General features: G+C 31.0%; 5 protein-coding genes across 13 annotated transcripts in view; 3 read left to right on the top strand and 2 right to left on the bottom strand.

The window, feature by feature from the left end:
- Window positions 1–66: 66 nt before the first annotated feature.
- Window positions 67–1,924, top strand: LOC126916375 (ubiquitin recognition factor in ER-associated degradation protein 1). Of its 3 annotated transcripts, none has more exons than XM_050722115.1 (5): window positions 67–229; window positions 345–459; window positions 533–687; window positions 782–1,324; window positions 1,382–1,924. In XM_050722115.1, exons 1-5 carry the CDS (start codon window positions 227–229, stop codon window positions 1,445–1,447), a joined length of 882 nt encoding a protein of 293 aa, XP_050578072.1. In that variant the 5' UTR covers window positions 67–226; the 3' UTR covers window positions 1,448–1,924. The 3 variants fall into 3 exon arrangements, with proteins under 3 accessions (XP_050578072.1, XP_050578071.1, XP_050578070.1); XM_050722114.1 differs by lacking the exon at window positions 67–229 and having other exon boundaries at window positions 312–459; window positions 1,382–1,496; window positions 1,731–1,924; XM_050722113.1 differs by lacking the exon at window positions 67–229 and having other exon boundaries at window positions 312–459.
- Window positions 1,546–4,445, bottom strand: LOC126916376 (sarcoplasmic calcium-binding protein). Its single transcript, XM_050722116.1, has 6 exons — window positions 4,025–4,445; window positions 3,154–3,267; window positions 2,848–3,015; window positions 2,625–2,765; window positions 1,979–2,059; window positions 1,546–1,893 (listed from the first exon to the last, which is right to left on the bottom strand). The coding sequence occupies exons 1-6, from the start codon at window positions 4,151–4,153 to the stop codon at window positions 1,747–1,749; spliced, it is 780 nt and encodes a 259-aa protein (XP_050578073.1). The 5' UTR covers window positions 4,154–4,445; the 3' UTR covers window positions 1,546–1,746.
- A 715-nt stretch (window positions 4,446–5,160) lies between these two features.
- On the bottom strand, window positions 5,161–6,426 carry LOC126916377 (vacuolar protein sorting-associated protein 29). The gene is made up of 4 exons (XM_050722117.1): window positions 6,271–6,426; window positions 5,885–6,076; window positions 5,568–5,803; window positions 5,161–5,466 (listed from the first exon to the last, which is right to left on the bottom strand). Exons 1-4 carry the CDS (start codon window positions 6,271–6,273, stop codon window positions 5,349–5,351), a joined length of 549 nt encoding a protein of 182 aa, XP_050578074.1. The 5' UTR covers window positions 6,274–6,426; the 3' UTR covers window positions 5,161–5,348.
- Window positions 6,427–6,567: 141 nt separating this feature from the next.
- On the top strand, window positions 6,568–8,848 carry LOC126916370 (cell cycle checkpoint control protein RAD9A). Of its 2 annotated transcripts, XM_050722104.1 has the most exons (6): window positions 6,568–6,760; window positions 6,835–7,037; window positions 7,099–7,263; window positions 7,337–7,493; window positions 7,555–7,726; window positions 7,822–8,848. In XM_050722104.1, exons 1-6 carry the CDS (start codon window positions 6,727–6,729, stop codon window positions 8,486–8,488), a joined length of 1,398 nt encoding a protein of 465 aa, XP_050578061.1. In that variant the 5' UTR covers window positions 6,568–6,726; the 3' UTR covers window positions 8,489–8,848. The 2 variants fall into 2 exon arrangements, with proteins under 2 accessions (XP_050578061.1, XP_050578062.1); XM_050722105.1 differs by lacking the exon at window positions 6,568–6,760 and having other exon boundaries at window positions 6,874–7,020.
- Window positions 8,849–9,201: 353 nt separating this feature from the next.
- The window catches only part of LOC126916369 (GTPase-activating protein skywalker), a 40,402-nt gene continuing 22,063 nt past the window's right edge, over window positions 9,202–27,540 (top strand). For 3 of the 6 annotated variants that reach the window (XM_050722097.1, XM_050722098.1, XM_050722100.1), the window contains exon 1: window positions 9,202–9,728. The gene's annotated coding sequence lies outside the window, so the exon portion shown is untranslated. The remainder of the gene's footprint in view (window positions 9,729–27,540) is intronic. The other 3 variants (XM_050722103.1, XM_050722101.1, XM_050722102.1) reach the window with 1 other exon arrangement.

Raw genomic sequence — 27,540 nt, 5'->3', positions numbered from 1 at the left:
GTTATAAAAAAATATCACTAGCTTTCACTAGTTTTTCATTTCGAAGACTAACGATAATAATCGATATACTATCGATATTTCTTCACCTCTGATAGATATGCATAAGTTGTGTCTGTTTATGTATTTATGCGTATGCATAGTGATAAGTAAATCTAAATTTCCACGCTTTTAAAGAAATTCTATTAATTATAAGTCTTCGAAAGAGTACTGCAACAAATACATAAATATGGTAAAGAAAACCTGAGAGTGAAACGACAAACAGCGACGGAATATGTTCCGTTCGATGATTTCTTTTAATAAAATAAGGTTATGTTGTTTCGATTAAAATGACTTTTCACTTTCAGTTTGGATTTAACATGTTTCCGGAGATTGTCAGACCTTTCAATAACCACTATAGATGTTTTTCTGTGTCAATGTTACCGGGTACATATCGACGAGATGTAGAACGTGGAGGGAAAAGTATATATATCTAAAGAACATGTTTTAATTTATTCACTGAACAAGTAAAAGATTATAATTTGTTGTTTTTCAGTAATCATGCCACCCTCAGCTTTAGAGCATCTCACAAGATTAAATATTAGATTTCCTATGTTATTCAGATTAAGTAACGAAAAAACCAATAGAATTACTCATTGTGGAGTTTTAGAATTTGTTGCGGACGAAGGAAGAGTTTATTTACCTTGTTGGGTACGTTTATATTCTCATTTTTGTATTATTAGTTAAGAATACTAGATTGATATATAGCCCAAATCAGTGTACAATTATCATAATGTGATTACAGATGATGTACAATCTTTTGTTACAAGAAGGAGAATTAATAAATGTTGAAAGTGTAAATTTACCTGTTGCAACATTTTCACGTTTTCAACCACAATCCGAAGATTTTTTAGACATCACAAATCCTAAAGCTGTTTTAGAAAATGGATTAAGAAATTTTGCTTGTCTTACAACAGGTGACATTATTGCTATAAAATACAATCAAAGAATATATGAAATGTGTGTTTTGGAAACAAGACCAGGTCCAGCAGTCACTATCATAGAATGTGATATGAACGTTGAATTTGCTCCACCATTGGGATATGTAGAAAAAGAGACTAAAAAGGATGAAAATGTAGTAGATCCTGCAGATTTAATGCCAGCACCATCTGGTTTTGTGCCATTTAAAGGAGAAGGTAATAGACTAGATGGCAAAAAACGTAGAGATTTTGCAAAACCAGAAGTTACTACAAGTAAACCGGCTTATGTTAGAGGAATACCAGATTATGATTATAAAATAGGAACACTTACGTTCTTGCGCATTAGTAAACCTGTTAATAATAAAGAGGTAAGTTGAAATGTCATTTCTATGTTACTTTATATTTATCCAATTATATGTTTATAGGCAAAAGACCCTGATGAATTTAAAGCATTCACTGGTGAAGGTTTTTCTCTTAGGAAATCAAAGTAATTAAATAATTGGTTTATTTATTTTCATACAATTACATGTATTTGTAAAAGTGAGTATTTATATTTGTAATTAAACTGTTATACTTTTTAACAAAAATAGTTTCATACAGGTTCTACCCATTACACTAATAAGTCTTTTTATATAAACAATTTTTTGTATATAGATAAACAAATTAACCTATAATATAAAAAATTATACCCTATAATTCAAATATCTTACAAGTGAAGTCAAAAAATTATCATTATAAAAATAATATATAGTATTGTATTATCACAAATTATAGGATTGCAGTGAGAATTTTAATCTACCAAAGGACCCCAGAAATATTTACTGGGTTTTGTTGGATCTTCTGTTAAGAAGAATTCACGACCCAATGTTATGAATTCTTCAAAACTAATTTTACCATCATCATTAATATCAATATGACTGAAGGAAATAACTGCATCCTATAATAAATATTTCAGTTTAATTAATTCATTTATTTAACTTTTATTTTAATCGTCATAAAATTGAATGTGCAATTCTACTTACATCATGTGTGAGTCCTAAACATTGGAAAAATAACTGAAATTCTTGTACAGAAATTTCACCATCTTGATTTTTATCCACTGCCTGCAATTTTATATTTAATGATATATTAAAAATATTTTTTAACACATATTAACCCATTGGGACGATGTCTGTACACTATACGGTTTCACGTTTCGTTTTCACTAGCCGCAGTTCGTGCAGCGTGCAGACCGTCGCGTCGCGTGTCTTACGGACGCTTGATACGTTGCGTCATTTATTTTCCTACGTCTACGTATCGTGTTTCACAACATTTTTCAAGGATGGCTGGTAATAATGTTCGTAATAATGTTTTGATCTTTGTAAAGACCAAATCTTTTGAATTCTTTTCTGGAATCGCAGTTTAGCTGTAGCAGTCGTCTTGCAATTAAGTACGGTTTCAACAAGTTAGGAAATCGCTAGTAGAAATTTAGTAGAAAGTGAAAATGAGAGTGATTCCGATGAAGTAATTAATGATCAAGCAATCGTAAGTGCGATTACTGATGTATTCTTAACTCATTTTGGAAACCTATATGTCACAAAATATCGTCAGTCGCACAAAAAGAAATTGCGAATCGTATGTCGTCCTCAATGGGTTAATTTGTATAAATGCATATTTTTAAAAACATACTTTGAATAAAAATGGCAAAAAATAATGACATTTTCTGTTCAATGACGAGTCATTAATAACATGTTGCATTTGCTCCAAATATTTTTCGATACAAATAAGATTATACGGGCTAATTTCTCCCCATTGTTCTTCCCATACTTCCTATATATAAATAAATAACTTAAAAGTATTATATACTATTTCATTTTGATACATAGAATGCATAAAAAAGAGACTGACTTACATTTATTACTTTTTTGAATTCCTTTTTTAATTCTGGAGTTAAATGTCCCAAGTTAGAAAATCTTTCTGCGAGCAACATAAAATCGTCGTGACTGATAACTCCGTCTTTATTAATATCCAAATGACTATGTAGTGTCCGCATTTTCCTTCTCCAGAAAAGCGATTGTCCCTGATAAATAAAAATATTCTAAATAACTTTTTATTGAATGATTAGTTACCACATATTAAAAAAAATAATAAATGACTGGGATTAAATTGTTACTGTATTACAATATCTTAAATAATAAGACTTTAAACAGTATCTTACTTTTTCTTTTTCGGTGTCAGAATCGTTATCACTTTCTTGTTCGCTTACAAAAGTTGAGATACCCGTTTGATGCACACTTCTTGTACTACACGTTCGCGGAGATATTTTATAATACTGAAAATAAAGCATTTAGTTTATATATTCCTTAATGAATAAAAGGTTCTAAAAATTGTTGTGTGTTGTTATTGATTATGACAAATGCATTATATCTAATTAGATAGATTACGATATTGTATCACTGTATAAATATATACGTTCAATGAACTCCGATGCAACGTGAAACCCTAACAATAGACTCCAAAAAGAGTATGGATTAAGAAAAGAAAGAAAAGAAATTAATTTATCTTTAATAAGTTAGAACAATTAAAAAGATATGTAACTCTATCATTAATAACATTAGTACAGTTTTAATATTCCTTTTAATTAAAAATTCTGTAAATAAATTATCTTTATCCATACACAGTACATATGTTTACAGGCACGAACTAGAGTACAACATTATGTATTTATAATATCCTACACCTATGAAACTAATACGTAATATTGCCCTTGAATCTTGAAGATCTTTCAAAACAATTTGAAAAAGGTGAAAGTAATTATATAAATTATTTAAATATATTCAATAAACATATCCTTTTTTTTTAAATTTGAAAAATTTGCTACCTACGATACAAAACATAATTTTTATTTTTTTTAAATAACATTTTTCGCCTAAATAACTTTTTAAAATGACTTATTTTATTTATTAACATTTTATTACTTAATATTAACATCATTTTTAATACAAAGTGTTTTAAAATAAAGTAATTGATTAGAAATTTATTATAAATTAAACTTACTACTTTTTTTTGCAATATACAAAGAAAATTACCTGGTTGCATTTTAGTAAAATATTTTGTTTTTCTGATATTCCATAGCATAAAGCTGAAATAGCTCTTTTTTTAAAACACTTGTTGGAAATTACAAATCGTAGACCAGTTCGTAATAATGTTGTTGTCATTTTAACGTGAACTTCAAGCAAAGCTATCTGTAACACAAAACTAATACCTTCTACTTAAAATCATTTGGGATTTAACACTAAAGCGGCAGGGATCAGTGGGCCCCTTTTGTTGGGTCGGTCTCAAATTCCCCTCTTTGTCCCTTGCGCATGCGTAGTAGTACTTTGTTCCCCCTTTTACTATTTGGGATACATGTATATAGTCCGATTGCCTTGTACGAGCGCCCATGCACGTTCCCTGTTTTTCACAGATAAAACCCATAGGCATATATACCACCATAACTACATAGACACAAAGGAAGAAAACAAACACTAGAAAATACTCTGCTCTAAACCTGAATATTAATAATATATGAACTAACATATCAATTATATATAAATCATATTCTTTTTTCTGATTTATATCAATAAAAAATTTGGTCCCGTAGAATCTTAAGTTTTAAAGAATCAATTTATAGCCAGAATCTACTGAAATTGTAAAAATTCATGTATATATCTAGCTACGTATAATTCTGATATTAAAGACAATTTTCGTCCAAAATATTTAAATCTATGTAAAAAGATACATAGTAAACGTTAAAAAACAAAAACTTATGTATGTAGTTAAATTAAATTTTTCTTTGTATTACGCCTATGCTTAATTTCGTGTTTTATCGTAATTCTAGAGAATTTTACGTCTGATCAGTACATTTCAGGCACAAGTAAAATTAATATATAAAAAAGAAATAGTTGAAAATGTAAAGATCGGATACTAATACACACAAGGAAATTTCAATGAATCACAGAAGTAGGGCACGTTAATATGTATGTCTATACACACACTTAAATGAACGTAATAAGCATACGTGACACGAAGCATGGTACTAAATTTAGTTGATTATGACAACTTTTACTTAAATGAGTGTAACATGAAAAATGAATGTTTTTTTAATAAATACATACCATGAAAAAGTAAAAATTGTTATATAAGTATGATCTATATTTACTAAATAAAAAATATTATGCCGCAATTTATACATTGTATTTCCATTTTATTTATATCAAATGTATTATATAATTTAAATTTTTATATAAATGCTTAAATGATAATATAGGTAATATTTTATATGAATTATACACAGATTAATCTTGAATTTCATTGTGAAATTCCATTTTCGATTTATGATATATATCTTATATTTTAATCTTCCTACATATTTTAATTTTTTTTGTACTCGATTCGTTCAACTTTTACTTCGTCACCAACAAGTTGATAGACATAAGTTACAACTGTTGAGCTTTGAATATCCATTAGAACAAAAGATGGGATAACTGATCTGTAAATATAATGATGAAATAAAATAAATAATAAAATAAATTTATAAGTATATTATGTAGCATTCAAAATTTACTTTATACTATTAATATAAAATCTTACGTATCAAGAGGGTTATATGCCCCTGTTGCTGAACCAGGATTAATATAAAATTTGTTTTCATGCTCGTATGCCTCAAATTTATGTGTATGACCTGATATCAAAATATCAACGTCTAATTGTCTTTGAATTAAAGCTAGTGATTCTGGATCTCCCCAAGGTACCACTTGATGTCCATGTGACAAACCTATTCTAAACTGACCAACAGTGACCACTTTTTGTTCTGGATAGTTTAAATTCTGAAAATGAAAAGAATATATAGTAAAATATACATTATTAAAGAATTATAACAATATTTAACAACATTAAATAAAATATACCTCATCAAAATCTCCTCTAACAACATGTACATCACTGGCTAGTGTTTTCAAGTAATCATATGATTCTTTAGTACAGAGATTACCTGTACATAAAATATGTTGTATTCTACCAGGCACCAACAATTTCTTAAATTTACTTGGAAGACTACTACATCTGTGTGGTATGTGTAAATCTCCCAATACTAAAACAAGCTGTAAATATCCAATATTATTTTTAGCAAATATAATAAAAAAATTATATAATGAATCTTTAATAGTATATATTTTCATTTTATTAACTTTACGAAGTTATGGTACTTTTCTGTGAGGTTAGATTATAAGACTCAAGGAATTTGTAATTCCAATTAATTAATTTCTATCACTAATATTTAATTTCGTGTACTCACCATGACGAATTTAATAATATGTTTGAATTCCTATATATTTTTTAGCGTTGATATTTATTTTATTGCATTTGATATCTGTGAAGAACAAAAGCTAATGAAATGTCAAACGCACCATAGGAAATATGTTTGACAGATAAGCCTTCGATTTTCGAGATTCGAGATCGTATTAATTGCCACTATTTTTTACAATGCGCCAAATATGAGTTATATATTCTTACTCAAAGTTTATATTTACTTATAATGTAGATTATTTTTATAAAATGATTATTATTTATGTATATCAATAATTTGTATTTCAAATATACGAACATACATTTCTGTCATAACCGGTTAACCAAATCCAGTTGTTTGATGATTTTGATTTAAATATAATATTATGGATTCCTTCGGTTACTTTTTTCGAATAATTATTTAATGTTTTATTTATAAGAAATAGTTTAATGGAAGAAATTTAACATGAAGTGTGTTATAGCAGGAGCAAATGTAAAAAGTATGTCGATTTCATGTAGGTTATGTTTTGTTATGTATTAAAAAATATCATTTATATATAATAAAGTATTATAGTTTTAGCGAAGGCTATACATGCATTATCAAAAATTGGAGATGAAATGTACATAGAACCACATGAAAATACTTTATCATTTCGTACTGTTAATATGGCAAATTCAGCATATGCTGATTTTACATTCCTACAAAGTTATTTTTCATATTATGCTTATGGTGACTTACAAGAAAATGATGCATTGAAATGTAAAATATCAATGAGGGTAATAAAATATTATTATATTTCCATGTAATATTACAAATAGTAATATTTCTATTTTGCAGAGTGCAATGACTGTATTTAAGGCTCCACATTTAATAGACAAACAGGTAGAAACATGTCATATTAAATTAGAGCCAGATGCATCTGAAATTTTGTTTATTTTAAAGTATAAAAACAGTATTACTAAGACTCATTTATTGCCCATTTTAGATTGTGAAATATTACAAGTATGTATCATATATCTATAAAAAATTATTTACATTTTCATTTTTTATTATCTTCTTTTATTATATTTTTCAGACTGTATATAATAAGGATTCTGCATCAATCAAACTTTCATCTCAACCACGAGTATTAGGCGATGCAATGCAAAATTTTCATCAACATTTAATTGAAATAACACTTGAAGTTTCAGCACAAAAGCTTTTATTAAGAAATTATGTTGATGATGTCTCAGGTAAAATCTAAGAGATAACAAAAGTAGTTTATTGTAATATAAAATGAAAAAATTCTGGCAGGTTTATCAAATACAATACGTACACAACTTGCACTTGGAAAGGGAGAATTTGATCGATATGATATTGGTAGTGAAACAATAATTACCTTTTGTATGAAAGAATTTAGATCCATCTTAAATTTTGCAGAAATTGCAATTACACCCATTAGTATATACTCTGAAGGAGCAGGAAGGTAAAAACTAGTAATATAAATTTTAATTCCTTTATATTAGACATAGGTAAAATGAATTTATACAAATGAATATGATATTTATTAATATTTTTTAGACCAGTTATATTTGCATTAAAAAATCAATCCTTTGAAGTGAACTTAGTGTTGTCAACATTAAGTTCTGATACAGATAGTCAAGCAGAAACAACATTAATTAATAAACCACAAGAAAAATCCATAAAAAGAAGAGCAACAAATAAACGAGTTTGTAGGAAAAATAATAAATCTGATAGTAAAATTCAAGATAAGTCAGCTAAATCCAATAACAAATTAGGTAATGTTAAAACACCACATCCATGTTTTGTGAAGGAACCGAAGGGGCAAGTTGATACATCAACCAGAAATAATCAAAATCTAAATAGAGTAAGTAACCTTCCAATAGAACAGGATATTGAAGATAAAATGAAAAAGAATTCCTCATCTAGCTGTGACATAGTTACAAACATTAATAAAACATCTACAAGTGAAAAGAAATTAGCGAATTTTATATTTTCTACAATAACGAAAAGAAAATCTAGTAACAATGAAACTGACAAAGAACAAAATTCGGATAGTGATCAGTCTGATGCATTTGAAGACAAAGTACCAAATTCACCATCTCCTCCAAATAAAAAGGCTCGTTTCATTTTTCAAAAATGCTTTCAAAAGACATTCGATCCAAGAACATTGCCAGGATACAATGTAATCTTAGCTGAAGATTCAGATGAAGCTAGTAACGATTAAAAATAATTTTTCACAATATTTTTCGCCATTCGTGCCTCGGTTATGTGATTAAGATAACAGAAATCTATAAGTTTCTATTATATCAATTTATTAGTCACTAATTTTGTTTCAATTAACGAGGATGTTTCTATATGTTGTTACATATATAATGTGTGTATTTGATAAATGAATTGTACATTAATTATAAAATATGAATTTTAAATTATTAAAATGAAACTATTGTTTATATTACATAGTTAAATAGATAAAGTCTTTCCTCTTTAAACTTCATATTGTCTGTAAACAAAGTATAAATATACTTTTTTACCATGCCCTCTTAAGCGGTTTTAATCTGTATCAAATAAACCAATGGCTACAAAATTATTGTATTCTGCTTTAAATACTTTTTACTAAAACGATGATACTACTGATAATGGGTATCTATCACGATGGATATTGATATTAATATTTAAAAAATATTTTTTCATTAATAGTTTAAATATAACCCATGTGCAGATATCAACATTAATGTCATGATTAAAGTTAGTGTAACAAATTGTTCGTCTAATATTTATTAGAAATTAGAACACGTTTGACATAAAGGCAGTATAATCTGTTATTGTTTTGCCGCTACGTGGAAATGTTACTAGAAACACAAGTTGGAATGACTTTCTATATACTGCATACTCATGGACTACGCTTGCTTTAGGAGGGCACCACTAAAACAGTTAAAGAACTAAAAATCGCGATCCGGCAGTTGGTCTTGAAAGAATGCAATACGCGGACGTATCATGATCGTACGTATGAGGTCGAATTGTTCTGTAGCGATTCCGCTTGTACCGATACTTGTATGCTAACAATTTCGAATCTTCATTCACTGTAACGAGTACGCGTAATATTAAGAAACAAGTAAATCTTTACACGCCGATATACGTTAATACTAACGACAGTGGCAATTATACAACTGTGACTTCGTGTACGTACAGAGAATCGCTAAAGCATTACAATCGACAAGAAAAGTGCGTGTACGTGAGTGAATAGAGTGCCTCAACCCTGATCTCCGCGCCCTTCTGAATCGTTGACAGTAGTCATCGTGATTTTCTGCGAACGATTCTATCGATGACGTGCCGTGGACCAGTCTACGAGAACACAAAAGTGTTGCATGCTGCGTGTTAGGGCAAGAAACAAGGGCCTATACTATCGCGTTTTAACCATTGAGGTGGGCTGCACCGACGAGGCTGTGGACGTTCCTAGATTGGCGGTAAATACACACTTATCAACAGCCTATCTCTTCGCTCGTACCCACTCTGGTCTACTTTACTTTTCTTTCCTTTACTCACTGCTTGTGTGCCCTATCGTTGTTCATCTATCTTATGTACCATTTCAAATGTGATTGAACGCGTGATAATTTTTCTTCCGTCCTCCCCCTCTTTCCGCTCCTTTTTTTCAATTCATGCTTCGCTTGATACACTGTAGTGTGTATGTGTGTGTCTTACCAGTTCACCCTCTCGCCGGTGTCACGTATTAATATTGATCAGAGGGCCGGTAACCCGAAGGAAGCGATATCGCCTGCGCTTTTCCGAGCACGAAAACTCTAGGCTCCGCCCTGCGCCAATTTTCTTTGACCGGAGCTTCTTTTCGAAATATCTATGATTCTTTCGAGATCCTGGAACTAGAGAAGATTTTGTTTTTTGTTGCACGCATTTGTGGACATTTGCCAGGATGATTTACGAACGTATAATAAACGTCAATCATCGTCGAGTGGGATCCTCCCATTTCTGGCCACTCGAGAATCGGTATGTTTGCCGCTGAAATCTCCGCGGCTGTAATCCGGCTCTTCGATGCTTACATATACACAGAAAAGGGGGCTTTTAGATCGGCGCCGGATGCTGCTCGCTAATCGTTCGGCTGGCTGCATCCGTCCCCTTATGAAAGGATCCCTCGAGACAAATGCGCCTGGCGATAAGGGTGTATATAACACGTTGTCACGGATGTGTAACCGGCGAGATCAAAGATCCTTTCGCGTAATGCATGCACAGTTTTGTCGTGGAAATCGTACAGTTCCGTTCCCACTTGAAAACCGAGGGACCGAGTTTACCGAATTACATAAGTCAATTAGTCTATTTTCAGATAGCAAAATTCTTAAACGTGCAAGTTAGAAACTGTTCCGTCGAGCGTTGCTCGTGATTTCTTTTAATATTGCCCACTTAAGAATTTAATTGAGTCGTTAAACGGACGTAAATATTTTTTCAACTTATATGTAGTTCTTTTTAATGTGTTTATATTCGATTGTAATGTATGGTATAAATATTTTATGAAGTACGTGGTACTGTTAACAAAACCGTTAATAAATACTGTTAACAAAAACATAAAAAGGTAATGGTTTAAGATAGGCGAAACAAATTTATCGAAAAATTTGACGTGCAATTTCGTTACTAGCAGCCAAATGTATTCGCACGTGAATATTAGTGATCGATGCAAGCATTTTGTTTGCGACAAACTTCGTGCGAGTCACCCTCGAACTATATACACGCATAGATGGGTAAAACCTACTTCTAAAGTGATCTCTAATTATTTACTGCCAACAGAAGATAAATATTTTAATGTTTTCTTGTCTGAGAAACCTCAGTTAATTTCTAAATATCAATACCCGTTAGTAATAAGAAGTATGTAAATCTAACTAGAATTTGAGAAAAGTGTATAAAAATAAAATGTACGTTCATAGTAGCAGAAAAATTGAAAAAGACTATGAATTCTCGTCATTGATCGTTTACATGTGTCGTAGATGAAACGTTAATGCTCTCCATCGTATGTATTCATATGTTTGTATTGGCGATTCGCATCATTCAAATTCTGCAGTTACATATTAACTCTGAAAATTATATTCGTTTTACTCGGTATATAATGTTTACACGTGTTAATATAATGCAATCATCATTTATGCGAATGGTTATAAATATTGTACGATATAGATATGTATATACATTCAATTATTTCTATAGCTATCGAAGATATAAGAAAACATACAAACTTACGTAAAAGTTCTCTGATCGAGGCGGGAAAACACAATGGCGAAACTAAATAGTTATTACTGTAATCATTGATCTTGAATACTACAAAGTCACTTTTTTCTTTATCATTAGATCTGTATACTATTATTAATATATGTTTATAAAATATAAATTTACGTATGGAAAGTTATGGAGAAAATATGATGAATTAACAGACATGCATTTCTTATCAATATGTTAACCTGATATTGCTACATACGGATATTAGTCATAAAATCACTCCTTCCAACAAGTATTGGTGAATCTTAAATGCGATTTTCAAATAAATCGTTCTGACTTGTTATTTATATTCAGATCTCAAACTTTAAGTATTAACAAATCAACTTTTACTTAAATTGTAAAAATTTCCTAAAATTTTTATTATTCTAGAATTAAATAATTTTCTAGGCGAATTCATAGACAATTTTTGGGTAATATCCATTAGTAAAGCCATACTCATATCCTCATTTCAATTTCTATTTTGTATTATTTAGTAGTGTTTCTAGTAGTTATGTAGTATTTTTAAATATAATTATAAAAATTACTTTTATTATTTATTTATTTTTCTATTTTAAGTGAGATTCACTGCCCTAAGATAAAAGCGACAGTTAATTTATTGCTAAACTTCACGGCAGTATATCATAAAGTTTTGTCAAAAACCGCGTGTGATTTAACTCTCGGTATATATAATCAAGAAGTAAATATGTAATAAAGGCACAATAACGATAGCAGTGATATAATAACATTAAACGATAAGCAAACAAAAATGATTGTGATAAATACCAATTTAAATGAAATTTAACTTGCACATATACGCTTCATAATGCCAGGTGATTAAGAGTAGTAAAACAAATTATTGCAAAATTATCTTTATACAAACAGCTTCCAACGACTGTGATCAATTACGATACTATTATTACTAGATTAATAGATTATATTATTACTCGCATGTTACAGTAAACATCGATATTATCAAAAATACTTGCATGTTTTTAGTAATTGCGAAAACAAGAAACCTAATACCAGTCATTTCGACCAGTTTGATAGTTCTAATGTTAATGGGTTAAAAAGGAAACACTATTTCGACATCATTTGCTGATACACTTAATTCACGACAATCGTGCCAAGATACGACGAATTGGTAACGATCCTATGAGTACCTGTTAACCCAGAAAATCGAATATAGGGCAAATATGATATCACCTTGAAACAGTTCGAAATCGTTCGGAACATGTTTCTACTCATGTACTGTACATGTTTCGTACTGATCGTGCGATCGCGATAAGTAATCCATGGATCGTGGCGGGTTCCGCGAATGTCGAGCCGCGATTAATCCGTGCCCGAGCTTACGCGAGTTATGAAATTCAGAATGAGCGTGCAACTTATCAGAGAGAAGTGCAACGTCGTGCATAACTTTCGATGCCGTGAGCGTTAATGAGATGCGCGTTATCCTCGCGTTAAATTAATTAAATACGTAACGCTGTGTGTAATAATTAGTGATATAACTGGCCGTGGAAGAACAGTTTCTTGGTTTAATGAATATTTCATTATTTACGTGCAGTTTCGATCTTTGCCAAGAAATATATATACAGAATATTTTAGGCTTTCTTTCTAGACAACTGTACAGCATATTTTATGTGCAAGAATAAGGGAATACAAATGCTTTATTAAAAGGTTATAAGAAAGATATATTCGTTCAGTCGGAAATTAGTCAAATATGTGTATACAAGTTTCGGAAGCGGATTTTCTCAAAAATAAAACATCAAACGCAATTTCGTTATTCTTAATCATTGTCTTAATATGAGCCATTTGATAAATAAATTCGTTTTTTTTTTTACTGGAGGTGTATCTTTCGAAATCTTTAATTGGTTACTCATTTGAGATAAGAACAATTGACATGTGAGAATGAGTAAATGAAATATTCTCAGTTATTCCCAAGATAATCGGTTTTCTAGAAGATGCCTCAGTGATCGCAGGATTTACTGTTTCCGAATTTCTTCGGAATGACTTCTCGTTTTCCTAATGGAAACCGTGATAATTTATAGTCTCGAATATTATACTCAGAAGAGAAATTTATTGGCAAGCACTATGCTATTTACATAGAATGATGATTTTTGTTTTTCTCAGATTGGCTTGTTATACTGTATTCTTTAAAATTGTTTTCATCTTCTTCCGGTGAAATCATTTTATTCTGCTGCTTCAGAGTTGTAGTATGTTACAATAATATCATTTACGAGTAATCAATTTAATATAATTTTCAAGAATAGATAATTTAGATGGAAGTGCTATATAATTAAAAATCCTGAAGCTCTTCAGTAAAATTGGAATTGGAATTGGATATACACATTTTAACTTTCAAAATTTCTTAAGATCTGTTTTTTCAACAAAAGTTCTCGTTACGATACACTTAGTTATTTTCTGAAATACGAAAGATTGTTTAGACGAAGTAGTTAAACACACAATGCCGCGTTAACTCGTAATAAAACGCAATCACTCGAAAGTTTCACCAATAAATGGTTTATTACTTTTTCGCGTAAACGTAGAAAGGAATTATAATTTCTGTAAAACTTTACGGTCCTTAGCTTCGTCGAAATGATTCTAAATTTCTTCGATGGAAATCCTGCGCGGTTGTTGAATTATTTATCACGGTATCGACGACCATCTTCTTCGAGTTCTTAAAATCGTTAAATACTCCATTTTAATTACGAACATTATTTTCGAAGGAAATGTTTATTAACGCTTATTAATCTAAAATTGATTAAACAGCACAATATCTTTGAAATGATAATATGTGATACGTTTTAAAAATGAGGTACTCTTCAATTTCCGAAAATAGGACAATGTGTGAAATATGAATGTTTATATTTTATTGAAAAGTGATATCTAAAAAGATTTTCAGAATTTTAACTGAAAAGTTAAATATCTATCTGAATATAAAGCTTTCGAAGTTACATGTATTTCTATCTATTTTCATAACTCACCATCGCAACATATGTTTTTATTCTGCCCTCGAGATTCTACCAAGAATCCTTAAACTACGGTGGCCAAGTTTGTTAATAAACGACATGGTAATTCGCCAGGAAGTGGAACAATACACGAAAGAAGTATAATTTCAGCGGAAACGGGATTTTATGCCTTTCAACTTCCTCGAAACGTTTCTCAATTTTATTTCTTCGTCTTCTGCGATGAGAATCCAGCTGAATTATTTATTTTATCGATGTATTATTAAAGCACCAAAGATCATCGTTGAAATCACGAAGCTTCGTTACGTCGAATAATTTATAGCAATTAGAAGAAACGTTCGTTTCAACGTAACAACCCAGCATGAATAATTCTATCGGTGAACACGATACAGTGCATTTTGCCGTGTTTTTAAACGTTCCTCTTTGTCTGCACACGCCTCATCGGATCGTATTGTGAAGCACTGACGCGCTAGCATGATAACGATCCCTGAGTATGAATGACCGAGTTCTTCTACATTAGCGTATACAATAGTTGCTGTGCGTCAGGGTAGCAAGTCTATTACTTATCGTATCTTTAAACGTTTCTCATTATCTTTCCATGTTTCAATAGCTCGCATTGTGGTATTTGATTAACATGGTAACAACAACACGTGTAAATAATTAGACTTTCGTACGTTATAGCGTATATTACATGGTAATTCGTCAACATAGTTATTCTCTGACGAGTAGTGTAAAATATTTCTGACTCTTTGAAGTTTTAGCAGTTTATGAAATGGACACGTGGTTGATTGAAATTTCTATACGCTAGCGTACGTGACGACTCGGTTGTGCTGACAACGCGAATTTACTGCTCGTTAAGCTTTTAAATAGTTTTTATATCTTGTGTACATATATTATGAGTAATCCATATCATCGTTAAAGATAAGTTAATTACAAATCAACGTAACCGAGTTACCGTACGTTGCTGCATATAATAGTTTCTGATTATCAGTGCAAAACGTCTGTTACTTGTTTCAGTTTCAATACGTTTTCATTTGTCATCAATCAATTTGCATCAAAGAATATATAGTTCGATTTAAAGAAGTAGGAGTAATCTTCAAAACGCCTCCATTTCCGGAGCGGATACGTTCACCAGTTAGTGTATCGAATATTTGAAACAATTTAATGCTACTTAATACAATTTTTTTCTATCTCGTAATATCTGAAAACAAAAGTTTGACCCAGTTACAGCAAGTATCCTGTATATCGTGAAATATTAATTCGAAAAATAGCAATAATCTGTAGAAACGAACCAGCAGTTAACGGAACGACAACCTATTTATAAATTTTCTCACAACGCTACATTGAACCTAATATCAAAAAGGCATCTCTTGGAAAACCATAATGAATCACTTGTATAAAGTTTTATGCAGTCGTACACACAGTGCCTTTTACTTCCCACCGACGCAGTAAGACTAATCCCCGAATTACGTTTCTAAACGTTTCTTCTTATTCGCACGTATATGTGCATCTATACATATAGAGACAAAATACTGTGCAACACAGTATGGAAAATGATAAGGTTGCAACGTGAACGGTTGCGTTCTTGCGGACTAGCCCGTATAATGCTTGTTTATTTTCTGTACATGTATCGTTCGTATTCAGAAAGAAACACGACGGGAAAACGATTCGCACGACCGACGCTCCGCGGCACTTAGGTCGATGTCGTTAAATCACGATGATTACGGCATTGGGCTTTATTACTCGGAAGTAGGCAGTTCTCGTTTCAGGGACTTTTGTGTATAGGTTGAACGAGACGGGACGAAACGAAACCGAACTCTAATCCTCTGGTTCGTCTAGGGCTCCGTGACACTTGTCTGGTTGAATTCTTTTTTAACTCGCTAATCAACCGTTCAACGTTCCACGCTGTTCGTATCGAACGATTTAATTCACTCCTGGCAGTCCTGGCTGCCATCTTTTACGACTCTGCCTACGTAATTAAACTTTTTGCCACGGTAATAGTTGTAATCTTTCAATTTCGTTTTTGTTTCGCTTTGTTAACCGGCTCGTTCAATTTAGACCGAGCGTCGATCATGGTAAAACGGTTTCTTAGCTTATGATCAGTTCGCATGAACGCGTAGAAACAGACTTGCACGATATTAAAAGTTTCAGACGATGCGGTTCGAATGGCTTTCACGTGTGATGGATGGCTGGTATGTTTTATTGCACGTGGTGGGTATCTTGATATTTACACGTTTAGCGATATAAATACGTTTACATTCTTGTGTTTAATTCTTTTTGCTTCGAGTAGAATTTAATTTCTAGATTCCTAGATTAGATTCCATTATGTACGAAGATTACGAGTGAAGCGTATGATACTTATCGTATTTTTCTCCTCTGATCTTTGTATGTATTATTAAAAAAATCATAACAATGTAACGAGTTTAAGAAATGGCACTTTCGGTATGGATCATTTAGTAACTTAGTAATGTCGCCTATAGATGATTGAAAACTATAAATGTATAATTTCTATGTTTATGTCTGCAAATAACTAATAATTCAATAACTGTTATGCTTTGTTTAATGAGTGTAAATAAGAAGTAAAAAAAGTAACAAAGACTGATACCACTAATTAACAGATACGGTGACGGAATTTCACATGTGGACAGGACTTATCGTTAGAGTGCCTTTGTGTTTGCAGACGCGCTTAAATAAAAGACTTATATATATTTTCATAACCGTTATTATTTCATCCTTAAGTATTCGATTGTTATAATAGACTATAAGCCAGGACGGATCGATCGTAAATCTGTTATGATATGATTTACACATGATAACGTGCAATCTGATGGAAGCCGTCTAACAAAAGGCGATGCTATCAAAACGCTTTTAATCGTATTGCACGGATCTAATATTTAAACGTCAATCTCGATAAATCACATGAACCATGTGTCATCGAAATATTTCTACGGCAAACGCAGCACACCGACTTATCAAATGATAAAAAGTTTCTACAGATGTTTCGCTATATGTTTCTATTGATTTATGCTACGAATCGGACGTCTCGTGTTCGTTCATTGTCAGTTCCGTACGTTCAAAATCAGACGAATGGATCGTCGAAATCGATACGTGTAAAATCACACGAAACGAACGACAACGGACCTTTGATCTCCGATTTACGTCATATTTAGTTCTTTCTTATTATCGTACAGTTTTTGTTGAAAATCTCGATCGACCCAGAGTAAATTTAACTTTTAGATATATTTCGCCATGAGGACGTTCGTTCAGATTACTTCAGCCTGGCGATGATAAAATTTGACACAAAAGAACAAAAGAAAAGGGATCAAGAACGTGATAGTGTCAAGAAATCCGATATCAATCGATAACAAATCACTGCAACGATATGAATTCTCGTTGATAAATGAAACGTTAAATCGAACGATCGACGTAAACGAATTCCCAAAGCGATTCAGTGAAATGATTGTATGTTATTATCGTGTTCGATGCAATCCGCTGGCATGATATCCGTAGTATTCATACAGAGAAAATTTACAATCGTTCGCGCACCATAGAAAAATATTTTCATTCTAGAAAGTATTAAAGTCTATGACCTGGCGTGGCGACTATTTTAGAACTGGTGTTAAAACTCGCGTTTCGTTATTCCACACTTTCGCGTGTTTTAAAAGTCGTAAACGCTTTCACGAGCACCGTCCTTTAAGCTCGTCACTATGTTACGCTTGTTCTGCAATGATTTCGTCATAATTCAACGAGTGTTAACTGTATTCCCAACCATCGATCCTTTATATCTTTCAAACAATTTGATGATCTGTATTTTTGACAAAAAACGAATTAAAAAATATTCAATCATCAATTTGCATATATTTTAGAAACCATTTGATACGTTTAATAACAAATCAAAAGTCAACCTCGATTCTATCTGATGAAATTAACCTTTTGTCTAAATAAAAGATTGAAATTTGATTTCTAATTTCTACAATTTGATTCATCAAGCCTCCTTTTTTTTTTTTTTTAGAAATAAAAAATTTAAGTCAGCTCCCCAGTATGTCTCCAAAATTATCGGACGTAATCGACACTGTCGTGACGCTATGTTCAAAAATATGAGAATTTTTGGTTTCTAACATTCTGATATAATGAATAATTTTTCAAAATTATTAAAGATTTCATGGAATCGGCTTGTTAAAATTCTGAAGTCAATGTGTATTACGTTTGATAATTTTGTCATCGATGTAGTCACCGAAATGGACGACTTATTTGTTGATACCTTATCTTGGGAAACGTTTCGCGTTGTTAACGCTTTTTAATGCATAGCGACAAATGAACAATCGTTATGTACGTTATCCATAATGACACCTCTGGTTGAGTATCCAAATGGTGGAAGGGAAAATGTACAACAATTTCTATGTTTGTCTGCAAATTATCAAACAAGACAAAAATATGTATCCTTGTTACGTTTTAAAAATTGCGGACAGGTGATAATTATGCTTCTTGAGAATTGTTTATCAACAAATTTGTTGGGTAAATGTTTCCTGCAAGTTCGAACAAGTTATTAAACAAATTTATTGCCATTTAAACCATTTAAACGGACATTTCCAAAATTGTTAAATATTATACTTAACGTATAAAAGTATGTTTCAAAAGAGAAACAATTAATTTCAATTATTCGGTATCACCAAGACTATACTTCCAACGCAACAAATTGCAATAATAAATCTCATTTCTCTAAATTGCTATATAACCAACCTCTGAGTAATCATTCGAAAATTTTCAAATTTATATTCTAATAATAATTTCCGTCATATTTCACGTTACGTATCACTTTTCCCGGAAGACAAACTCGCTATTGATCGCGTGGATCTTCCTGTACGCCACATAATGAACTGACCATATCTAACGGATGAACTCAACAAGATGTCAGCGTTAAATCTCGAGGACGGATTGGCATGCAAAGCACGACGCTCTCCTCGCTGCAATTGCGTTATGAAATCGTTTAGATGCGCGTTATATTCTTCTATCGTGCGTTAATAAACATATGAGCCAATGGTTGGTCAAGTGCCAGGGATAGGGTGGTTTACCTCGTTCAGATTCGTTCTAACATCGATTGCGAATGCGGTCATGCATGGACCGGAAATTCCTATGTTTGATATGTTACTACGCGGTCGTACACACGGGTTCATTTTTAAAAATGACACGCGCTCTAAAGTATTTGCGTTAAAATGCAAGCGAATTATAAATGTGGCCTTTAGAGGTTCATGGAACTCGAGGAAACTGTTAGACTTACAATTAGAGGATGTATTGTGACTCGTGGAACTATTTCAACATTTATCGTAGACAATTTTTATGAGTATGTGTTATACAAAAGTTTTTGAAATTTCAATAGTATTGTAATAAGGTACAACTATCATAATATTGGTAGTAAAATTTAAAATCGATCTGGAAATAGATAGAAAAATTAGAAGACATTTATTGTAAATATACATTTTACTCTACTAAACAGTTACGTTACTAAACAATTAGTATGTACATAGTATGAATAGTTGTTTTAAAAAGCGATCTATTAAATATTAAGATTTATTGATAATTGATTGAATATATAGTAAATATGACTCGAGGCGAAGAGTGTTATCTATAGATATAAATTAGTTCTAAATATATATATAGACCATTTATTATAGCTGTACTTAAATAATAAAACTTAGAAGTAGTTGTTTATGATTCAATCCGATGATGTTTGCCCGAGATTTGTGACAGTGGGTTTGGGCTCGAGGTGACACAACTGGTCGCTGAATGTAGCTACTGTCACGGGATGTACGTTTTTACCTAACAGAGGTATGAAGTAGTTGTATAGTTCTCCTTAAAAAAATATAATTGTAGCGGCACACGGGCTCGAGGACAAATCAAGTCATGTGTGGTTTTGTCTCAGAAGTGTCAATATTATGGGACACACGTTGTATTAACAAACAAACTCCGAGCAGAAACAATGTCGCCGCTACGCGGGACTGCCTAGCAACGGCGGTTGGAATTTTGTTGGTATACCCGACCAATATACAACAAACGAACGCAATCGTAAGAAGAGGAAAGTTTACATCAGTCTTTTATTCGTGCGATCTCCTTAGAGAGTTTCACATCGTCTTTACGGGTAGTATATACCGAGCGTCCCAGCGAACGTTGTTTTGTGCTTCAAAATATATTCCACGTTTAACAATGAATTATCCCGTTGACCGTGGATTCGTTATTGAACCTAAAACCATCTCGAGTGTCTAGCCAACGGTTATTTGTCAAATTCTGTAAAAACCATATTTATATCAGTAAATATAATCTCTATTGTACAACAACGATGGCTAGTCCAAATGAAGATTCGTTACACGCCCGTAAACCTAATGATAATTCGACACTATATATATATATATATATATATATTATATATATATATAATAATATAAATAATATATACATGTATATATAAAGAATGAGAAGATATTATTCTATAGCACATTGTGAGTTAAGTAACTATACATAGACCTTCGGAATGTGGCTCTTCTTTTGAGGCATTCGTTCTAGAAAATGGTCTAAATTTAATGTGCACTGTCAATTAGTTCCGTGAAAGAAGGCCTTGAAACTAGTAGAAGCTTTAGCTGTCAGGAAGTATAGCATATGACCATTATGAAAAAATAATTATTCCCGGAAGTGCAACTCTGCGTAGGACAATTATCGGAACGGTGATTATGTGATAGTGATATAGACCTTTTTGAGAAATATTGTCTTTGGTAAAATTTTTTTATACTTCTATATTATGACCACTTTAAATATTACTCAAAATAAGTAAAATATCCATAGAATAAGGGATGACTTTAGTGAATAAGACGTTTAATTTCAAACAAACGAAGTCGTTTATTTCAGTAAAAGATTACGTGGACATTAGAGCTTGGAAGTTATTACAGTTTACTATTTTTTTGTTTAAAAATTTAAGTGTTCTTCAATATTTTTAACTAATTTGCTATTCTTCAAATATATTTATTCTTAATTTTATTTAACTGTTAATAAACATTAAATATTTTTATAAAAATATTAAACAATATTTTAATGTTTCTAATAAGATTTAATAGATATAATATTATTTACCTAATAGATTAATTAATAGATTAATTTAAGTGTATATATATATATATATATATATATATATATATATATATATATAACTTAATAATTTCAAATTTAATAGATCAAAGGTATTGCATATATATAAAAAAATAATAAATTAGAAGGAATACATTCAATGAGATATAAAGAAGAAAAAGGCATTAAAAAAAGAATGAAATGATGACTAAACTTGGAAAAGATAAGAGACAGCAGAAATTGTTTTGATAAGGCGAATAATCATTACATTGAAGGAAATATTTTGCTCTTAACTCGTCATTTAATATCGTCACAATTATCTCTATTTTTATGCGCAAAGACTTCTCGTTTATTTTTGTCACTACTAAACTAGAATGCACTTTACAACGCAGTATTTGCCGTCGATCGTGTCTATATAAAGTATCCAATGAAAAACATGAAATGAGTGGGATCTATCGCGGCATTTGCATAAATTATTCGTACCTGTGCTGACCTGATTCTTTTTGTAACCAGCACAATACTACAATTTCTGTGTATGAAAATATGAAGAACTATTTCTGTACAATTTTCTGTATTTCCACAATATGTTAAAAATATTCCTATACATACATATAATGGGGAATTGAATCAATGTCACCTATTAAATTAAAAGTTTCGTTATATTATTATATAACAATTGCTATTTTGAACACTAATGTCAGAAATTATATTTAATTATAATTGTATATTATAAAATGTTTTATATATTATATATATTATACAATAATTCTAGAAAAAAATATTAGGGTATATAAGAAGAAAAGCAAGGAACAAAGATAGAGGCTATTAAAAAAACGTGAAAGTTATTCTTGCATAATTGCGTCACATGATATTTAGAAAGGTTCGATCTCATTTTATCACGAGCTAAAATTTCCCTGCACGAACTTTTTCATTCATGCTTTGTCAAGCAGAATGTTACGCAGAAAATGAATAAACAAGTACGCCAAACATCTATATAATAAGGTACAGTTATTTTTTAGCGAAAGATTTCTCCTCAATGAACCTTGCTTACCGTTGCACAATCTAAAAATTCTAATCCATTTAATAATACTTTAGCCGTCAGAAAAATATATGCAACTATATTTTTAATTAAAGTGTGTCTTCATTTTGTATCTAAACTAATTGTCATAGATATAATATGTACATAATATGAATATGAATAAGATAGCAGAGAAAAAAAAAGGGATATGCATTCCGGAAATATTTACGATCTTAATAAACCATTCATAAACACACAAAAGCTTTAACTCGAAAAATTAATGTAGCGGAATAATCGAATTTTGTATGCATGAACAGCTTGTTACCAAAAGTTAGAAAAAAAGCATGGTACATTTAACGAGTTGCTTCCTGGTCGATCGATCCACCGCATCGCTTCACCGTGAAAGTAACAGCACCGTTCATCGATCAACTATATTTACGTGCACGGTATTTACACGGTCTGAGATTAAAAAGCATATCACGAAAGAGAGATTTCCTAGAAATATGGCTGCCTTGATAACTGGGCAGATAAGTTCCCAATGGCCAGTTTGTGAAATGTGTTTAACAAAACACTATTGCATGCTATGCTACGATGATTATAAAGAATAAAACCCTTGCAATTTTACTCTTAATTTTGTAACTGGAATACGGTTTATCAAAAGTAAGTGTCTTCTGCATACTTTTGATAGTATCGGATTCGCTAACGCGTTTCCCCGACCGATATAATTCCGGATATCGAGGTCTCCGATCAAAAGTGTTTGCCGGGTCTTCTCTAGTAGACGGATGTTGTTTTTTAAAGCAGCTTAAAACTTATTCTTCTGTGCAAATTTAATTATCCACCGTCTTTTTTCATTTGTTTCTTCTTGGTATATTAGGTCATCCCATAAGTTCGTGCCGGCTTTTGTGTATACATTTCATGTGTCGATTTATAAACATACGGCGATAAGGGACCAATGGACTTGAAAAATGGGAAGAAGTTGTACAACGAGAGGGGGATTACATTTTTTCATGAAACTGAAAGGTATGTAAACAATCTTAACATATATAACCGCTCGAAAAACGGAACGAACTTATGGGATGACCTAATAGTTACTATAGAAAGTATGTGAACCTAGACAGCTCGAAAGAACTGACATCGACACGCAATGAAATCGATCGAGATTCATTAATCTTCGTTTATTCCAAACATACAAGAGGTAGAGAATTAAACGAAGTTTGAGCAGATAAAGAATTCACGTGATGACCGTAATCGGACGTAAGTCGGAAAAATGTTATTAAACGATATCTACCAGAAAAAAAAAAATGATTCTGTAATGAATTCACGGATGACGTCAGGCACGAGCTCCTGTAAATGTCGTAAATACGAAGTAAATAATACTCGAATAGAGCGATAGGTCGACGAGGAAGAAAGGGAAATAAAATATAAAAAGAAAAATGAGTAATTACGCTTGATGATGTAATTCATTGCGTTTGGCGATAAAACTTAATTGTATAATGAATCGATCGGTGACAGAAATGAACGTTGCAAACGTGTTACTCCGGTGTAAAAACGAGAAAACTGGTGTATCGAGAGTGATCGAAAATTAATTGAAAAATACGCCACAAAACTATTCATTCCGAATCACTGACCCATTTATTTTTCACAATGCTACTTCTTTGTTCCCATTTATCTTAATCTTATTTTCTGCATTTATTTTGTCGTTGTTTTGTTCGTTTATCACTGTTTTATTTCGACTCGTTACTCTAATTAATATTTCAATTAATTTCATCGAGCACAAACTTGGACATTTTTCAGATCTTGCATCTGTCGATTCAGCTGATTCATTTAAGATCGTATACATATATCATTTATTCAACAAGAAATTTTTATCGCCCCATAATCACTAACCAAAGAAAACGAGGTTGATATTACACCGTCGCGAAAATCGAGTAAAAATATCTGACTTTTTATAACCATTCTTCGAATGCCGTAACCCCTTAATGTCTATATCATTTCTGTCTCAACCAGCAAAAAATTATCAATTTTTGCTTTTATGATTGTAATGTTACTTACATAGAAGATATGTATTAACCTGGTCAGTAAATTAAGATATAAATATACATACTTGGATAAATAGGGAAGTCAAAATAACATACACAAAAAAGATCGTAATAGGCATAAGCTTCAATGCAATAAACGAATATAATATAATACAAATAAATACAATATAATATAGTACAAATATAGTGTTTCTTATATTTCGCGGTATATAACAGAATGGAATATTATGGATATATTATGGAAAATGGAAGAAAACAATTATTTTTATAAATGTAAAAATTTCATACCGATAGTAACGCATTATTTTTTCTTATAAAACTATTTTGCTTCTAGTTCGTTTATTCAATTTTATTTTATTTTCAATATTCCTCGAAATTTACATTTCAATTACATAATATTACAAATTTATTTTCCTACTATATATCACAAGTATATCACAAATTTCAAAACGTACCACTAAATTCCGAGTAAAAAGTAGCACAGTATTAGCGTGATAAAACATGACTTTGGTGTATTATTGCACACGGTGTGCATTAACTATGCGCAAACTTTGAGCCAAATCGGTGACCTAAATGTCGCGAATTTCCCTGTGGAAACTGGATATTCGAACAGAGCCAAGCTCCTGAATATTCAAGTGAATCGAATGCCACTCGAGTTATCTGGAATTACTGGTAAGTACATGCGTAAGAAATTATTCGAAAAATTCTAGTGGAAAATTCGTAACAAAATCGCTGGCATCTTCTCATCCACTGAAAAGGAGACGAGAAAAAATAAATAAATAGTAAATGTAATTTCTCTTTGTTATACATATATGTATATAGTTCCTTAGATTTTATAATTTTCTACCGATTTTATGAACCTTTTTAGTATCGTACATTATATTTTTTTTTGTCGATAAAACCTTTTAATTAAATTTTTTAATTAGGCACATTTTATAAATATTATATAATATTTTTTACTTGAATTTAGATTAGATGAACATTTAATAGTAATTTCAAATATTCAGAGTTTCACGATGAAGCAGTCATTTCTTGATTTAGTAACCACTCGTGAAGAAAATAATAAATATTAATGACGCTCTATGAATCGATTGCTTCGTTTGCCGGTAATTCTACTAGAAGGAAAGTATAATTAATATCGTGACCATGTTCAATCTGTATAATACGTTTTCTTTGCAAGAAGTTCGACCAAGTTTCCATTTTTAAAACGTTCACTTTTGATAAATAATTCTTTCAACTTTTCTCTTCCACTGTTTTTTTAATTATTTGAATTTTTATCGTTTTTTCTTCTGGATATAATCGATACGGAGCTACATAACAGAGGATATGAAAACAAATAATGTGAATGCAATGTACATGCAATCTGCGAAAGTTGGCAAAGAAACGGTTAACATGATGTCATCGCAGTACGTTTGCTTAAGAAGAAATTTTATTTTTGACATCTTTTTTTTTCGTTATATGACTTGTTAAATGAAATATTTCATTATATACCATCTATTAGCTTTAAAGAATTACAAAAAATTTTAAAAAATTAATACACCACTACTATTTTTACTTTTATTTTAATTTTATTTGCTTTCGTTATTTATTAAGTAGGATAAACAAGTAGTTCTCGATCGGGAAATTTCTTTGTTCCGAAGTACAAAGAAAAATTCGTGCGTTCGCTTTCTAATAGATCGCTAATGGGAACGGATTTACTTTCACGTTGCAATTACGTTTCCACGATGTTTGCTTTATAATTACTTGCACACCTTACGATGACGATGATCACTTGAAATATTGAAATTAGATATTAACAAGTTCGAGTGCTTGCCAAAGCAATGTTTTACCTTTTAATTTAATTAGTTTGTGATTATATACTGCTCCTGGAAAGAACTAGCTGAGTACAGTTCGTATCTCTACTCTAAGAAGTAGTTTCCTAACTTTTTTCTTCCTTAGCTAATGTAGAATTATTCCATGTAATAAAGAACTGTTACATGTTGTAAATATTGATACGTATAATATATAGAATGATAAAATTGATACATTCAAGTAATTGTAAAGAGAAATAATTTGTGTATATATCTAGAATGAATTACAATAAATCAGCATTTCTACCTATTTGTAGTTATTTCTACCTATTAGTTTTTCAATTTAATACATTGCATGTATTCTTAACTTACTGATAATGTTGTCGAATTCCATAATAAACTACACGAGTTTATTAATTATATACTTCGTAGAAAATATTTTACAATTTCGACGTTTAAGTAAGAGAAAATAACTATTACACATACTCTCTTTCTCCCTCTCTCTCTTTCTCTCCTAAATACATAATTACATTGCAGCTTTGAGAAACTAATTTTGTAAGAAATGGTAGGAATTTCAATCGAGATCTTTTCTAAGAAAGAATTGTTTATCATTACTATCATACCATCTACAAATGTCAGGAATTACTGATATATACGTTTTCTAATTACTGCCAAGTAATCAGAGTCTAAATTTATTAACGTTCATGATCAAAACAATTATTTCTTCGACTACTTTCACTTTTAATATTACTCCTGTAAATAACTTTTCTCTTTAGAAACAGGTGATAGAGATTATCTTGTACCATGTTTTTTGTAACATGTATACACACAGATTGTTCCTGTTACTTTAAAATATAGACATATTTATAATATATATATATGGATAATAATAAATATGTATATTGTATATTAATGATTAACTAGTATTACGTCACCGGTCGTCAGTGTTAACAAATAAAGTACAATAAAATAATTTTCCTTGTCACTTTAAAATAAAAACCTATTTATTTCCCTGTAATACACACTTTATGCTTTGGCTACTATCTACTCTATCAAAATTGTTAATAATTAGGCTGCAGATACTTATGCAATTTTGTTGA

This window comes from Bombus affinis, chromosome 5 (genome assembly GCF_024516045.1).
Source record: "Bombus affinis isolate iyBomAffi1 chromosome 5, iyBomAffi1.2, whole genome shotgun sequence".
Taxonomy (NCBI): Eukaryota; Metazoa; Arthropoda; class Insecta; order Hymenoptera; family Apidae; genus Bombus; species Bombus affinis.
This window is presented reverse-complemented; position numbering and strand designations above follow the sequence as displayed.

What these genes read in the sequence shown, in the direction of transcription:
- LOC126916375 (XM_050722114.1), top strand. Translation starts at nt 327, where the DNA reads ATGACTTTTCACTTTCAGTTTGGATTTAACATGTTTCCGGAGATTGTC. An exon ending in TGTAGAACGTGGAGGGAAAA is followed by an intron (nt 460 to 532) that starts GTATATATATCT and finishes GTTGTTTTTCAG; the next exon opens with TAATCATGCCACCCTCAGCT. An exon ending in AACCTGTTAATAATAAAGAG is followed by an intron (nt 1,325 to 1,381) that starts GTAAGTTGAAAT and finishes ATATGTTTATAG; the next exon opens with GCAAAAGACCCTGATGAATT.
- LOC126916376 (XM_050722116.1), bottom strand. Translation starts at nt 4,153, where the DNA reads ATGACAACAACATTATTACGAACTGGTCTACGATTTGTAATTTCCAAC. An exon ending in TTTTACTAAAATGCAACCAG is followed by an intron (nt 3,268 to 4,024) that starts GTAATTTTCTTT and finishes CTTTATTTTCAG; the next exon opens with TATTATAAAATATCTCCGCG. An exon ending in TTTTGCCATTTTTATTCAAA is followed by an intron (nt 2,060 to 2,624) that starts GTATGTTTTTAA and finishes ATAAAATTGCAG; the next exon opens with GCAGTGGATAAAAATCAAGA.
- LOC126916370 (XM_050722104.1), top strand. Translation starts at nt 6,727, where the DNA reads ATGAAGTGTGTTATAGCAGGAGCAAATGTAAAAA. An exon ending in AGCAGGAGCAAATGTAAAAA is followed by an intron (nt 6,761 to 6,834) that starts GTATGTCGATTT and finishes AAAGTATTATAG; the next exon opens with TTTTAGCGAAGGCTATACAT. An exon ending in TAGATTGTGAAATATTACAA is followed by an intron (nt 7,264 to 7,336) that starts GTATGTATCATA and finishes TATATTTTTCAG; the next exon opens with ACTGTATATAATAAGGATTC.
- LOC126916377 (XM_050722117.1), bottom strand. An exon ending in TTAGAGGAGATTTTGATGAG is followed by an intron (nt 5,804 to 5,884) that starts GTATATTTTATT and finishes TTTCATTTTCAG; the next exon opens with AATTTAAACTATCCAGAACA. An exon ending in GCATATAACCCTCTTGATAC is followed by an intron (nt 5,467 to 5,567) that starts GTAAGATTTTAT and finishes TTATATTTACAG; the next exon opens with ATCAGTTATCCCATCTTTTG.